Source organism: Trachurus japonicus, chromosome 8, assembly GCF_045865225.1.
Source record: "Trachurus japonicus isolate A0001 chromosome 8, Traja_1.0".
NCBI lineage: Eukaryota > Metazoa > Chordata > Actinopteri > Carangiformes > Carangidae > Trachurus > Trachurus japonicus.
Window position 1 is genome coordinate 9,110,996 of NC_140914.1, and position 16,509 is coordinate 9,127,504.

General features: G+C 46.4%; 2 protein-coding genes across 12 annotated transcripts in view; both read right to left on the bottom strand.

The window, feature by feature from the left end:
- Positions 1–16,509, bottom strand: part of LOC146982592 (C-reactive protein-like) — a 468,648-nt gene that overhangs the window by 226,734 nt on the left and 225,405 nt on the right. The gene's annotated exons all lie outside the window — the stretch shown is intronic.
- LOC146982597 (RNA binding protein fox-1 homolog 3-like) overlaps positions 1–16,509 on the bottom strand; it is a 248,542-nt gene that overhangs the window by 14,694 nt on the left and 217,339 nt on the right. For 10 of the 11 annotated variants that reach the window (XM_085783645.1, XM_085783643.1, XM_085783637.1 and 7 more), the window contains 7 exons: positions 13,848–13,901; positions 10,767–10,859; positions 9,912–9,972; positions 9,767–9,820; positions 4,034–4,166; positions 2,697–2,736; positions 198–253 (listed from right to left, as the gene is read on the bottom strand). In XM_085783645.1, the coding sequence (XP_085639771.1) occupies positions 198–253; positions 2,697–2,736; positions 4,034–4,166; positions 9,767–9,820; positions 9,912–9,972; positions 10,767–10,859; positions 13,848–13,901 (491 nt within the window). The remainder of the gene's footprint in view (positions 1–197; positions 254–2,696; positions 2,737–4,033; positions 4,167–9,766; positions 9,821–9,911; positions 9,973–10,766; positions 10,860–13,847; positions 13,902–16,509) is intronic. The other variant, XM_085783646.1, reaches the window with a different exon arrangement.

Here is a 16,509-nt window from a genome sequence, read left to right on the forward strand (position 1 = left end):
ATAAAAGTTATTTATTGTTAAACAGTCTAATGTTGAGCCTCCTATACAGATTTGCCGCAAGTGTTTGAACCATATTTGAGGGATGATTGCAAAAAAGCTGTGTTTATGTCAGCTGATTAATCAATTATTTGATTTTTTTAACTCATGCAACACAATGATGAACGTCAAGTCTGTGGAAATCAGAAGTATTTTCTCACCTGTCACTGTAAGCAGTGGTGGTGGGCTGGGCAAATCTGTATGCTGCATAGCCACCCTGGAAGAAACAATAGCAGCGTTAATCAATGATCAATGATCTCACAGACACAAGACAACACAGCACAGACACCGTCGTCGTTCAGTACATCTCACTACTACACAGTCGTCAGCCCCACATTCTCCAGCTGCAAGCTCCCTGCCAGACACCAGAGGGCGCTGTTTGATATATGGTGCGTTCGGTGAGTGGTGGCAACAGGGGGAATGAATGATGTTCTGAGAGGCTGCATATTTTGGGGGGTTGGTGGGAGGGGGGGGGGGTGGGAGCAAGTCATTGTCACACTAGAGGCTCATCCCAAGAGCAGCAACAGCATAACAGAGGCCACGTGAGCCGACTCCCCAAATTCAGCCCATTTTTAGATTGAGGAGGCTCAGTTCCTACATTATTGAAGATCCCTTTTTTCCTTTACACGACCCCCCTGGCTCACAAATGAAGTAAGAAGGCAGAAGACAGTCGGACCGTTGGGGAGTCAGGACCGCTGTATTCATTTGCCAGAGTGGGGAAGGAATTAAAGACCTCATTGTGGAGTGCTGCTATTACTCTCTTTGAAAAATGAAGCTGTTCTCCCACTGTTTTTCTATTAGTGCCAGTAGAGTGTGTGCCCATCTGCGTCCATACGGTGGATAGGTGGCTTTTAATAATGCATGTTTTCATTCATTTTTAAACTCTGGGGGGAAGACGTCCGATGGAGAGCGGTGCAGAGAGGCGACGGTGTGATGGTCGCCGCCACGGCTGCACATGAAATCAGGTCAGGGGCAGCATCTGAATCCCACTCCCCTCTCCCACCCCCCCCTATTTTTCCCCCCTCACCATTTTCCACAGGGAACAGGAAGTCGAGGCGTTTGAGGCAGATGACTTCCTGTGGGACGGCCATGCCTTGGGACTGTGCTGATTACAGCAACAGCCTGAACAAACACGCTCAATAAATCACTCTGCCTCTTTGTCAAAGCCTGCACACAACAGTGCAGCACATTTGTTATTTTGTCGTGCGGGATGTGTGTGTTTGTGAATTCATCTCTGGTGTACGCTCATGCGTGTTTCTACATAGAGGTGCATGCATATGTATTAGCCCATACAATGAATGCAGCGTATATTTATTTGTGTACGCATCCACCCCACCCCCCACCCTCTTCCTGCTGATGTATTAGCAGGTCATCTATTTCCAAAGGGAAACTTTGACACATCAGCTGGCTGCTTTTGACAGCCGGCCAGTGTCCACTGAATGATTGTGGAGGACACTGAGGGCTAAGGGACAGCTTCCTTTTGGTCGCTGGAGACCGTCACGCACACTCAGCCAGTCTGAAGCAGTGCAGTGACCAGTGCCAAAACTAATGGCAGTAAAACACCAGGGGCTGGCCTGACGGCTTGAGTGATGGACCGACCTGGCCAGGCCTTGGTTAAGGGACACTGGGGTGCAGGACTTAGCTGGAGGAGGCAGAACAAGTGCGAGAGACAAACAGTATCACTCAAAAAAAAAAAAAAAAAGGAAGAAGCTCAGCCCGGGTCTCGTCCACGGCGGTGGTGGTGGTTTTGTCGCGACAATAAAAGCCGGTGAAATACAGTCCTATCATGTGGGGGCTGGTGTGTAAGTCATATATCACTGGAGCTCCGGCGTTCTGGTTGTCGTCAGGGTGAAAGTGAGAGGCAACTGTCATTGCTTCTGTGCCCACTGTCATCTCGCTAGCAGCAGAATCAAAGGGACAAATTACAACCACCCCCCTCCTCCTTTCCTCCGCCCTGCAAACGTTTGGACTGATGTCAAAGTGGGGCACCGTGGTAATTTCAGCATTATCTCCCAAGCGTCCATGCTTTTCTCTGTCAAGGGCGACGTGGAGCGGGGCCAGCCCCTGATGTGACCCTGCCTGCACGGACAGCTCCAGAGGGACGGCTAATCCCTTTATCTTGTGCCGCTCCTCTTATCTCCCACATGGTGATGGCTGGGAGGAACCGGCTCCACTCAGGCCTGCACAGACCCCCTGGGGCAGGCAGGGATATCCCAGCCAAACCCCTCTGTGAGTGTACACAAACACACACACAAAACAGCAGAGAGGAGGACAGGAGAAAAAGGGCTGCAGAAGACGAGCCACCTCCAAAAACCCAGACAAATCTAAAAGGAAGAAATGACCTAACTTGACACGGGACACTGAGCCCGGGTCTGCCTCTCTGCCAAAGTCTGAGATCATAGGAAGAGAGAAGAGAGAGAAGACAGAGAGAGGAGGGAGGAGCTGTGGGGGTTTTAAATTTTGTTGTTGGGTTTCTTGGCACAGCAGACAGAGACCTAATCGACACCGGCTTGGCAGTGAGGCTGGGAGAATGCTGGGGGCTGAGGAGATCACGTTTTTGTCTCGGGGGCTGGGCTTTTTGTCTGCTTTACTTCTGTTTCATCTAAGCAGCCAGGAAGAGAGAGAGAGAGAAAGAAAGAGAGAAAGCCAACTGTACTTACATAGATCTCGGCACCATAGAAGCCATCTTGGTACACAACCCTGTGAAATGAGAGAACAGGAAAAGGCGTGTGAGTTGATTTGGAGTAAAAACGCTGCCCTACTGAATCTCAGCCCTTTTACTGTACACGCTGCTCCTGTCTGGACCATTTGTAAGTTCAGTAGGTGTGTGTGTGGGGGTCAGCTCTTAGCAGCTTTAGTGTACTGTACCACAAATAATGAATGACACATTAAAGCGAAAAGTGCAACCGTTTTCACATCCCCCCGTCCAATTTTCTGCTCTGGTAAAATTGTTTGTCTTTCCAGTTGCTGCAGTGTTGTCAGGAGGGCTGCTGCTGGTGCTGGTGGTGGTGGTGGTGGTGGTGGTGGGGGGGGGGATGAGGGGGAGGACAAAAGAAGGCAACGAAGGAGCTCCGTCACATGACTCCGCTATATAAATCAACCAGCTGCCATCAGTATAGCACAGGGCCCTGGAGTGGGGAGGGAGGGGGGTAAAGGGGACATGGGATTTCCAGTCCCCCGGCTTCAGCGCTGAGTCTCCCTGCAGTAAAGACGGATCCTGATCTAATCACAGATAGACAGCTACTGCCGGACCCTCGGCCCGGCCGGGGCCTTCGTCAGACCTCTCCCACGGCCACACAGACCACTGCTGATAAGAGGGCGAGTGCGAGGCAGGGCTGCACAAAGCCAGGAGATCAGCACAGGCCCTGGTCACAGTCCAGTGAGATCTGCCCAGTAATACGCTATCTCAGCTCTCTACAGCTCTCTACAGCTTCTCCCTGTGGCTTTGTTAGCTCCCTCTTTGTCAATAGACAGCGGACGTGAGGACGGGCAGAGCTACGGCATGTACATACCCAGATACTAACACCCCCACCAGGAAGAAAGCAACTTGCCATTACCAAAAGATTGAAACAATAAATAAAAGCGTTTACCACCCTCCTCCCTTGTTATCTCCTCTTTGAAATAGTTGAAATTACACCTACAGAAACTAAATTTACATTCAAAGTGTTCAGTTAAGCCAGTGGTTCCCAACCTTTTCTGGCTCATGACCCCATTTTGACATCACAAATTTCTGGCGAGTGGCGACCCCGTCAATCAAGATGCGCCAGCTCAGATATTTTCTATATGCTGCATTTTATTTGAACTCGATTTAAATTTGAGAAAGTGAAAGTATAGAATACAGTTGTTTAGGATTGTGTGTGGTGTTTTTAATCATAATTTTAAAAAGAATTATAATTAGTTCAAAAAAATTTTTTTTATCAATTACTGGACATTTCAGACGACCCCACATGGGTCCTGACCCCAAGGTTGAACAACAGTTAAGAGATTGGATACTCACGCTCCGTAAGCTGGGATGGGTGGTGGCGGTGGAGCTGTGCGGAACGTGTTGTACACAGCCCGCCCCCGACCTCGCAAGTGGGCACCCCTGTAGGCCACCGTAGCGCCTGTGGCAGGGTAGGGAAACCCTGTTACTGTGGAGGCAGTAGAAAAAAAACACAAGAGAAGAGAAAATGACTTTCAGAGAACATCCTCGACTTGGCATTGCTTACCTTATGACAGAATACATTAGAGAGAGACGTGTGGCACTGCTTTCCCTATGACAGAATGCATTATGGGGAAGACAAGGAAACAATAGATTTAATCTTTTCTAGGTGCGCCTCATCGAGCACTCTCCCCTTTCCCAGCTCGCTGCTTTGTGCCGTACTCAGCAAGGATCCACATTTGCTGTACGCATCCTTTCCTGATGCCTGGTGAGGGGCAGCCTTGAAGCATAGGCAGGTAATGGATGCAATACCACTAGTTTCGCACCACGGCTTTTGCATAGTTTAGACACAATGGGATGGCGGCGAGGAGAACAGTGGGAGGGTGGACAGGGGAGAGGTAGAGGGCGTTCGCTAGGTGTTGGCTAGAGACAAATGGGAGGTGAAGGTTGTTGAACAACCCGACTAGATGTTCAGAACTTCCCCCCGGGGGGAAGTGCAGCAGATGGGCTGGACGGCCAAGGCCCAAACCTCAGTATGACCCCCCATCTCAAACCCCATCTGGGACCATCTTTAGCCAATCACACGGCTACATGTGTCCTCTGCTGACAGCTAACCGACGAATCGCAAAGGGTAGGCCGGGGTGAAAGGCTCCAGGGCTGAGTGGTGAAGGGGTTGGTGTGATGGTTGCGGCAGAAATGTCCACAGTCGCACACATTAGAGGACGGGAGGAGATGCGATCCTCAGCTCTCTCTGCTTAACCTTCAATCAGTCCAGTGGCTGTCTGATTACGAGCTGTGGAGGTGCATACAAACACGCCGATCTCCAGACATGATTAAGTTGGGCCCCCTCTCTCTTCTCTCCAGCAATCGAAATTCCCTCACATCCCATCTCTCCGTCCCTCACCATCTCTCCCTCCCTCCCCTTCCCCCAACGCCTAGTCCATCACAGCGCAGTCATCTCCATTATTCTTCATCCCCAGCAACGCCTCCTCATCACCCTCCCCTCACCTTATTCTTCTTTATTCATTCCCATGACATGTTTTGGGTGAATTCATCACCGACCACTTCAGTTTCTCCAATCAGAGATCGCTCTGTGACGGGAGAGCCGTGGAGCTCCTGTCTGCCGCTATTGTTCGTAAAGGGTGGTGGGGGGCAGTTCAGTTGGGGTGAGTAACACGGGTTAATAACATGTATCCACTGTGCTCCGGATGAACCCACTGTCACAAAGGAGACAGCAGGCAGTCCCTCGCAGTCGCAGATAAACTACGCTGCAATGAAGATCCATGGACGCTCGTATATATATCATATATTCAGTGGCGAGTGCGTCTCTGCCTGGAGAGTCATGGTCTGGTGTTTTGCCGCGGCCCGGTGCAGCGTTCGCCCCCTGCATGCGGACCTAAACCAGTGAGCACCCTAATGAACGATGCACACCCAAAGCCCCGCTGCCTCAATAAAGCTGACAGGGAGACAGATTAGTAGTGCTTTTAAAAACACAGAGAGCCAGGTTTAATGTCTTCTGCCATTAACATCACGCTCCATTAGTGGGTCCGCACACATATTCAAACTCTGCGTCTCATTTGGCCAGGTAACGCCTACACACCCCCCTCCACCCCTCCACCCCCCTCCTCTCCACACACCCACTAAGGTGCAGGGCACTTTGTTTGCTGCCAACGTACCAATAGACTGCCTGGACTCGTAGGGTGCCCCCTTTCCCCCAAGTGATTTATAATGCTGACCTTGACATTTAAATTAGTCTCTTTTTTTGGAGCAGTGGACATCTGAGCGTAGTTGCTAAAGGGCAAAAACAATCCTCTTTGATAGTTTCCGAGGTGTGTGTATGTGTGTTCGTGTGTGTGCGTGTTTCCCCCCCCTCCACTTAACAAATCACTACTATTTCTGGGCCCCAGAGAGTCCAATCGCTTCTTTCTCTCTTTCTTTTTTTTGTGAATTTGTATGCAATATGCATGCACTGATGTATGTGAATGTAAACTCATAATGAGTTGGCGATAGGCTACACTGCTTCAATAATAACCCATAAATCAAAGGCACTGTCACACCTTGGTAAGCCCGTGAAAAGCAACAACAGCCACGGTGTATGAGAGCACAAACCTGGTCTAGCCACCAAAGTCAAACACCTTTTTCCGGGAGGGGGGGCTGGAGAAAATATGAGTTATGTGCTGGAGGGCGGCGGGGTCACGCTGCACCTCATATGTCATATGTGTCAACTTGAGGGAAGCTCAATACCTGCAGAGCCAGTTGGACCTGAGGTAATCCAGCTCTGTGCCAATGATAGGGTCATAACCGGCTCCCATAAAGAAAGATCTGATTTTCCACAAGGTTGATCTCTCTAATACGTCCTGCTCAAATACATCGGGCAATGAGCACTTAATCCACGCACTGGGGACCAAAAACAGCTTAATCTAATCAAGAGTCTGGAGCTTAATTATCCCCTTAACGTACACTCCAACAATGAGAGGATCTGTCCACATATATTAAGATGGCAATTAGCCTTTCTTTTCTGTCATTTACACAGCTGGTAGCTTTCCACGAGTCCTCAACAAAACTCTACCTTTAGAAGCAGAATAATAAAAAAAAAATTATGAACTGCTGAGTGAAAAAGCTGCTAAGCTCCTGTCTCCTCAGGAATTAGGCTGCAGAGGAGAGTCTCTCCCTGTTCGCCTGGAGGGACTGTGGCTGTATGAGGGGTGTTTTCTAAAGTGGCAGCTGTCCACGGTGCTGAAAGCATCCAAACACAAGGAGCCAGTGAAAAAAAGTTGGCCAGTTGTTCTAAGATGAGCTCAACAATGTAAAATGTGTTGATTACACATGTTTTTCTTATAAACTAGAATATATATTTTACATATTTTTGATAATATATAAAAAAAAGACTGATAAGTAGCTGTTATGATAACAACAGACAGACCTACAGTGGTATCATGCAAAAGTTTGGGCATCTCTGGTCAAAAATATCTGTTAATGTCAACAGTTAAGCAAGTGGAAGATGAAATGATCTCCAAAAGGCATAAAGTTAAACATGAAACACTCTCTTTCATTGCAATATTTTAAGCAATATCAGTGTATCATTTTAGTTTTTTACAATTTTAGAGTGAAAATGAGAAACAAAGCACCCTGCAAAAGAATGGGAAACCCAGGAGACTTGAGCTCTTAGATAACTTTGACCAAGGTATCAGACAAGATATTTACTGTTTGTTCCAAATGGGGGGGGGCTACTAGCTATATGCACAAACCTTTTCCTTTTCTGTCATTCTGTAAATGTAAAAGATGAAAATTAAAAAATATATAAAAATATATATTTACATTGTTTAAAATGTAAAATGAATGTGTCATCTGTAACTTCATGCCTTTTGGAGATTCATTTTTGACCAGTGGTGCCCAAACTTTTGCACTATGCTGTATGGAAGTGAATGGAAGTATGAATGAGGCGGTGGAGAACAGATACTGGACGCCCATCAGCTACCACCACATACACCATGATTTGTGCCACTGCCATGTTTTATTGCCAATCCCTCCATTTGACTGGGAACCCAATCACCTCGCTCCTCTTTCCTGAACCAAGACACCCCACACCCTCCTCAAACGGCAGGGCTCCGGGGGAGGTTTGAGTGTTAGACGCCATCAGAGGACATGGACCCGGAGGTTGGCGCTGCCTGCCTGTACCTCACTAACTACTCCCTGCCCCCCCCTTCCTCCTCCTCTTCCTCCTCCTCCATCAGTAGGAGGAGCCAATCTGCCCCTGGAAGAAGTTAAGAGTGGGGAGCCGGCGTGAGGCTCTCATCCGTCATTCTCCTGAATGGGTTTTGAGGACAATAAACCTGTAGCGCCAGGACGAATGGAGACGAAGTGTGCTGTCACTGAGCCAGGATTTATGGCTCCCAATTTTACTGATCTCCCGCACAGAAATGAGGACTGATAAACAGTGATTAATCGCCTTTATATCCCATTTTACTCCCACCAAAAGTATATTAACTGTAGCTATGATGATTTTCCTGGAACCTAATTCTTGTTTTTTTTTTCTTAGCGAAGGGAAGAACATCACAGACAAAAAGCATGGTCAGTGTTATTACATCTTCTCTTTTTCTTTTTTTTTTTAAATCGTTGGAACGACCGTTCGCTGCTCATTAGGGCGGTTTTGTTTCAAAAATGTATCTCTTATTTATGTTTCCCATCTTCCCAGCTGGCAAGCATATGTTGTCGTTTAGGCTTGGCAAACTCCAGCGCCATGTCAAGACGACTTGAAAAATTAGCAGCCAATAAATCACCCAGCCCCTCCTGCTTCCCCTGCCTGGAGTGGTGGACCACACTCCCTCTGATTTATGAGATGATTTGGGAAGTGTGTGTATGCGTGTGTGTGTGTGTGTGTGTGTGTGTGTGTGTGTGTGTGTGTGTGTGTGTGTGTGTGTGTGTGTGAGAGTGTGAGTATAATATGGAGAAAGTGCACATGAAAGCGGCGACATGTATTAGTGTCTATGTTCTACATAGGTTATCTATTTCTGTATGCTGGAATGCTTTGGTCTGGGTGTACAGGGGACGGTGTGTGTGTGCGTGTGTGTGTGTGTATGTATAGGTCAATGAAGCGATAGTTAATGTAAGTTAGACTTAATGTCCAGATTTTTAATGTAGTGAAAATCCTACCTGCTCCTGCACCACCATACATTACTGTATATATTTGCGATGTGCTCAGATCTACAAAGGCATGTGTTAGTGTGTATGTTTGTGTGTGTATGTGTGTATAATTATCAAGGGAAGATGTCAAAACCAAGGGAATGGTGGGGGGAGGAGGAGGAGGAGGAGGTAGGTGGGAGGCTGGGGAGGAGGCATGGAGGGGGTGAGGGGTTGGGGATGAAATAAAAATGATAGATGACTGCTTTCTGTCATGGACAGTTATTTAGAGGTTCGCCGTAAAGCTGTCCGGGGAATGAACAGATTTTAGTCTAATGAGCAGAAAGGAAAGCCGTTAAAGTGGCGCGATGTGCTCAGCACTTCTTCCAAATGAAATAGTACCATTTCCCCCTCATTAAAATGCAAAGGGTTCATATAACATACAGCAATAAAGCTGGCATGTCGAGGCACAGAGAGATAGGGAAAACCCCACTGAGCTCATCTCATTCCTCCATTACTGAGACCAGAAGGAATAGCGGCCTTCGACAGGGTAGGTGCCAACAATATCGCTCACTCAATCTCCCTTATTCGGTTTGCTCTGTAAAAGTCAATCTGGCGCACTTGGCAAATCCATCCACAGCAGCAGCCTCCACAATCTGATAACAGTTGCAGGGGCGCTTGCTCTTGAAATCATTTTTTTCAGCTTTACAGTTGCACACCGTGCAAACAATGGCTCAGGCTCCTTCAGCCACTCACAGAGGCTTGGATCATCCACTGCTTATCTGGGCCCCGCTCTCAGATTCACTTTGATTTGAAGGGGAATTTCATGTTCAGTAGGTTCAGGATGAACCCCGATTGTAGAAATTCAGGGGTCAGATTGGGTTTGGCTGCGGCTGATAGTGGCCTCATGTACACTGCAGTGCATGTGGTGGAAGGCAAGAGAGAGAGAAAAACACTCAGGTCTCTTACCGGCGTACAGTTCAGGACCATAGACAGCTCCGACCACTGGATTCAGCTTCCAGCCTGGTGAACAAACACAAACTTCACTGACAAACAGAACTTAATTGGAAATTTGAGTCATTTTGTTTCCCAATCTTTCATGTTAAGCACTTACCATTCGTGTAAGGATTGGCCACTTTTTTGTTTGTCATCACTCGTGCCGTTGCATTGTTCACCTGTTCAAAGCAACAAAAACACACAGCCGGTGATTACAGACTTTCACATTCGCAATCCAGATATCAAGGGTGGGTCCAAAAAAGCAGGCAGGCAAACCAAGATGACACAAAGACAAATTCATAAAGTAACGGGTAAATAAATAAATGATTATGTAAATGTTTTTAGCACTTTGGTGCAATTGCGTTTGGTTCAACCGTTCATGAATTTATTCATAGTTTCAATTTTCTTTCACATTATCAAATTACTGGGAAGAGGGGGAAAAGCATGCACCAATTACCCACAGGTATGAATAAAAAAAATAAAAAAAAACATCCTACAAAACCAGTAATTGGTTGGATAAACAAATGGATTCCAAAAGAAAAACACAGACAGTGCTTTGATTTTCTTCTATTGACCTGATGAGAATGACTGAGTGGGAGCTCTGCTCATCGTAAACATGAGCAGAATTAGAGCAGGCAGCACTAAACGATGGTGACGGGGGAATGCAGGTCTTCTCGGGTTTGACAGGAACCCAGAAGATGATAGCATGCATTCATTCTCCATTGTCAGGTGATGATGGACAACTGGCGTGTCCAGGTTGACATATACGGATCCTGCATTCTACTGAGAACAAGTTATACGCACCATTATGCATGCATGCATCCAGGCACACACACACACACGCTCGGGGATGCAGATATCCACACACACACACACATAGCAGCCACATGCTAATGCATGGGTTTGTTTGTAAGTTCAGGAGGCAGCAGGCAGGAAGTAGAAAAAGATGGGAAATAGGGAAAAATGAAAGCACCTCAATTTTGCGTCCCTCTACGATTGTACCGTTTAGTTTCTCCCGTGCACGATCAGCATCTGTGCTTGTTTCAAAAGTTACAAACCCAAAGCCCTGAGAGCGCCACGTTAGCCACCGGTAGAGAGGAAGGGAGGAGGAGGGGGGAAAAGGTTGGACACGCACACACACACCCACACAAATTCACACACACAGAGAGAGGAGAAAGAAAGGGGAAGGGAGGAGAGAAGGGAAAGAGGTGAGAAGACACGAGTAGGTGAGCAGCAGAGTCGAGTTGTAAGCAGCCAGATTAATTAGAGGCAGTTAGTGAGGCGTCAGGAAACAGCAAACAGAGAGATCCGAGGAGGAGAGGATAACGGTGACATGACCTCACACAACAACACCAACAAACCTGCCTGCTTTACCCAATTAAACAGCACAGCGCTGGTGCCATGGGTGAATGTCAGGGAAGCAGCAGATGCAAAACACTGTGTTAGCTGCCATAATAGTCGTATAATTATCTACACAACTTCAGCGGCAGCGGACGCTCAAACGGCCCCGGCTCCCTTTGAAGACGTGGGCAACGGGGGGAAGAAGGAATGAAGAGGAATTCTCCGAAGAGAGCTGTTAACTTGATCTCTGACTATTTCTAATTCACTGCACTAATAAGTAGGACATTTTTATGGAGGCAAAATTACACTGGCTCACTGATGCAAAAAGAAAAAAAAAAGTGATTGGTGTCACTGCAAATACCATCATCTGTGATAGAGAAGAGCGAGGATATTGACTTTAAAGCCCTGACCAAAATATACCCAACCTCTCATTTCCATCCCCCCAACCAAACTCTCTGTCTCCTTCGCTCCCCTGGGGGGTTTGTCACTTCCTTGAGTTATGTGGACTGGGATACTGGACCTGAGCTCTATAGCAGAAGCATTAAGATATGCTGGCCAAACAAGTCCCATTCCTTTGGTTTCTATATATACTTATATATAGAGGTATGGGCAGGGGGAAGAGGGAGTATGGCCGGCGCTGCCTGATAATTGCTTGAGGATGTAATACATGTGAGAGATGGCGAGCGGTGTGATCTTGTATGCATACACAGGATCTCCGGGCTGCTATTCCTAGCATAAATAACACGGGACCTGTCCTTGGGGAAAGAAAGATAAAGAAATAAATTCAAAAAAGGAATTGAGGGCAAAATTAATCCTTTGGACATTCACCCGACTGTGGTTACCCCGTCTATCTTTTTTTTTTATCATGCACAAATAATTAGCTTACAAGAGGGGAGAGTGGAGCCACCATTTTTCAAAGGAGACAAACATATTGAATGCAAATTGCCAAAGCTTCATAGGAAATAGATTGTTTATTAATGGCCTGGTAGGTTCATTATATAGCACACAGGGTGCGAGAGAGAGGGAGAGGGAGAGAGAGGCATCATGGGTAATGGCTTTGTAGGGCACAAACAATAAATGCTTGTTACGGCGGAGGAGGCAGGTTTATCCGGTGCTCAATCTTGTCTGGCAGAGGGGGCCGAGTGCAGCAGTGTCGCCTGGTTGCAGGGCTCCCTGCATGCCTGTGTACCGGCCCCGGCTACTCCCAGGTATGAATGGGAATCAATAGTATTCATGCCTCAACACCCAGCCAGGAAGCCTGTCTACCTTTATGAATGGAAAGCTGTGGAGCTTAGTACACTCTATTAAATGAACAGCTGGATGAGTAGCACTCGGCTGTTCACACCTCCGCCGGCTTCACCTGTCCATGGTAGGTGGTTCGGAGACTGATACAGCAGCAACAGCAGCAGCAGCGACGGCGCCGCGGCTATTTCTCAGCTGGCTTGTTGGGTATTCTTGGTTTAGGGAGTTTAAATTAGCCTTGAGATCAAAGATGTGCCAAAAATATGCAGCCGATTTTAATATTGTATTTTAATTATATACTAAAGTATGTTTGATTTTCTGTATCTTTCTCCATGTGTGTAAAGCCAAAGCCTGATATATCTCACTTCTCCGCCACAGAGCTCCATTGTTGTCCAAAAACTATTAAAAACACATCAGTGAGCCACACTGTTGCACCGGGTGATGTTTTCCTTCATTATCATGAACACACACACACACATGCTGTAGTTTATTTTAACTCAGGCCCACACACACACCGTCCTGCTGCTGGAATTACTCACCGGAGCACCAAATGTGGATTAATCCACTGCAGACAATAGTCCCCAACCGCAGCACTATTTAGACAGTGACCGGCTATTTTAGGAAAACACTTGGGCTTTTTAAAATATAAATATATATAAACAGAGATCCGTATATATGTGACCCAGTTGTAAAGATTCATAGCTTCAGTTAAAAAAAAACAATGGGTTTTGGGGCTGAGAGCCACCGATGGAGGAGCGAGCAGGGAGGTCAAAAAGTCAGGAGAGATGGACTAACACACTGACAGTTGCAGGTTTTGTTGGCAACAGGAAAATGATGAGAATAAGCCTCATCCTTTTATTGGCTCCTTTAAAACCATTAAGTAAATTAGCTTGGAAGTGAGCCTTCAATAAACGTGTAAAAACTTCCATTTAGAAAGCAGATGATGTCCTGTTGGTTCAAAGCTTGAAATATAAGCTAACAGTGGTATTAGCCTCCAGATTTCTCTCAACCAAACTACATTTATTTTCAAAACATCCCAGAGGACATTATTATTGTCCCGAATTATTTCATATTTAAACCAAAACAAAAAAAAAAAAGAAGAAAAACCTGAATAATGTAGAATCGTTTTAATCAACACACTGGCTTCAAAGACGACCAGGTGCCTGAATAAGTGGTTTCACTTCCATAAGCTGGAGGACCTGCAGCCTGCTTGTGGATTAAGTGAATTGTGAAACAGCTCAATAATGAATTGATTGACAGGGCTAATGATTCACAACTTGGGTTAGAGCTGCAACAACAAAAACAATGGGGAGGGAGGGAGACGGAGAAAGAGAAGCACGCTGGATGCAGCTCTCCAGGACCAGGCTTAGAGACCACTACTCTCAGCCAATGTACACACTACACTAATGCCATCATTAGGAAACAGAAGAAGTACATGGTAATGAAGCAGCTGGCGTTCTAGTTCACTTACCTTGGATCCTCGCTCATTAAAGATAATCTCCACATCTAAAATCTTTCCAAATTGCTGCAGAGAGAAAAGAGAAAGAGAAGAGCGGGGCAGAGACGGAGTTAGAAAGCCTCATTGGCTGTGAATTCATGAGAAGGACAACTGGAGAAAGAAAAACCATTAAGACAATATGGAAATGTTACTTTTGTGAGGAAATGGTGGTCAATTTGCATTTGTTAGCTCGGCAAACACTTCTCGAAGCTCGCTGGCGTGCTATAAAAAGAGAACTCATGGCCGCTGCCTTAATGCCTTTGTATATTTCTACCAACACCATGAGAAATGAGATCAGAGAATCTATAAACGATATTGAGATATCTGATTGCATATCAGCTTTTTTGATGTTGGCCTGTTTGCTTGTTTTAAAATAAAAAGCATCAGTCGATAGTTTGATGTTGTCTGGAGATGTTGGCGACCTGAGGAAAAATCTCGCCACTTCAGGTGGATAAGTTTGGAGGATCAAGAATGACTGTACCTTTCTATCCTTTTATACGCCTATCTTGTGTCTCTTCTATTGTTAATTCTCTCCTTCTCTCTTTGTTTGTGTGCTCTCACAGTCAACAGGACCTAAGGGCCGGTCCCCGGGGGTTAACATGCTCTAGCCTTTCGATTTAACAGGCCTGCCTTTGGATCATTAGAAAACAGAGGAATGAAAGTAAACTGTAAGTTCCTCTAATGAGTGGAGCGAGAGCGACTTTTAATTGCTGTCTACAATGGCCGTATTATTTCATTAAAAGTAATTACCCCGTCAAGCGGTCCGCGTCGCCTTCATTCCGGCACAACAGGGAAGAAATGGGCCTTCCATGTGGTCGACGCTCAATGGGAATAGATGGATCGCCACTAATAGGGGTTAGGAGGAGCTGGCTATTATCTGGTTGGACTGAGTGGGCTCGAGGAGCTGAGGGTTTATGGGTTAACGAAAAACATATGTCCACTCCCACTTGAAAGGGTAATGCTGTGACCAAGACCACACCAAGTTCACAATGGAACGAAAAAAAAAAAAAGGAATTAGTAATTTAATCCTCCTCTGTTTCAGCAGGGTGCACCACCCCCATCTCCCCCTCCCCTATATGTCTCTTCCATAGATTCCCATCCACACATCTGCCTCATATGGCGCTCAGCCTCACTGATTTGAATGGGAAGCACTGGCTCGATCACACACACACACACACACACACACACAGGCATTTATATCCCAGCGTGATGCCCCTTTCTCGCCTGAGATGACAATGCTTCCCCCATGCAATGTGCAGATGCTAATTGTTTTAACCGAGCGTAATGGGTTTGTGGCGTCGATTAATTAGTTTCAGAGGAAGTCGTCTTTGTGGATTTCCACATGGCGCTGGGGACTGCTCGCTGCTCACCAGTGATCTCATGCACTCCTATCCCCACCCACCCACTCACTTACACCCACACACACACACACACACACACACACACACACACACACACACACACACACACACACACACATACAGAAACAGCTGCATCAGCAGCACCGATAAACAATAGCTTCAATGGGAGGAGTCTCAAGAGGGAAGACAAGGGAGAAACTGACATCATTAAAGAGGCTGCAGTCGGATCTATGCATCCTGAGACTGGAACAACAACTGTATCAATATAAAGATAAAAAATCACAAGAGGTTCAAACCCGTACAAGAGTTTTACATGTTTAATCCCATTCATATTTTTTTAATACTACAGCCGGGTTGCTGCTGTATTGAAGCATTCAAATCTTTCTTTTCATTCCAGGTGTCCATTGGTTTCTTATTTCCTCACATCTTCCGTTACATTATTGTTATTAGAGGAAATGCAGTGGAGACTTTTCCACATCATTCTGCACTTAGAACACATTACGGAGAAACAGAAATTGGATTACACAAGTCAGGCAGGTTTCAGGAGTGTGGTAGTTACGCAGAAACCAATGGAGAAGCTGCGTTAAAAAAAAAAAATCTAAAACAAAACAACATGAATACCAAAAAAGTCAATAAAATGTAAAGTAATAAGTTGAATTTAATAATTTTACTGGTGTGGACTTGCAGCCTTGTTTTCTTTAAAAAAAAAGAGAGGGCTGGAATTATGATACAGAGTATTTCCTGTGCCTTAAGCCTCCCTCTGCAGAAGCAACAAACAAGATCAAGGCCACTGAGCCTCCACCTTTGATTAGCCTGAATATCTTTAAGCTCTTAAGAAACCTATAATTACACTGCAGCAGCCCCGTGTATTCAAACAGTAGCGTGCCAGTGTGGAGCATGTTCAGGCACAGCAGTGAGTGTGACAGTAGGATGGGGAGGGAGGGGGGGAGTGGAAAGGGGGAGGGGGGGGAGGGCAGAGGTCCTGATTGCCCTGGGAAATGCTGCGAGAGCCCTTTTACATGCACTGAGAGAAGCGCCGCCGCCGCTACAGAACCCAGTTGCATAAACGAGGGCACCCTCAAGTAGCGCAGCATGGAGCTCGCCAGCACTCGCAGTGTTTTCATCCCCCCCCACACACACACACACACACACGCCTGCGTTCAGAGATCACAGTTTCTAATTACTGATTAAGGTCCGCTGTGGTCGTCCTAATGAGCCCTTCATTTGGCGCCTCGTTAAAGGCTCACAGGTTTGTCCACACCCGTGACACGGTG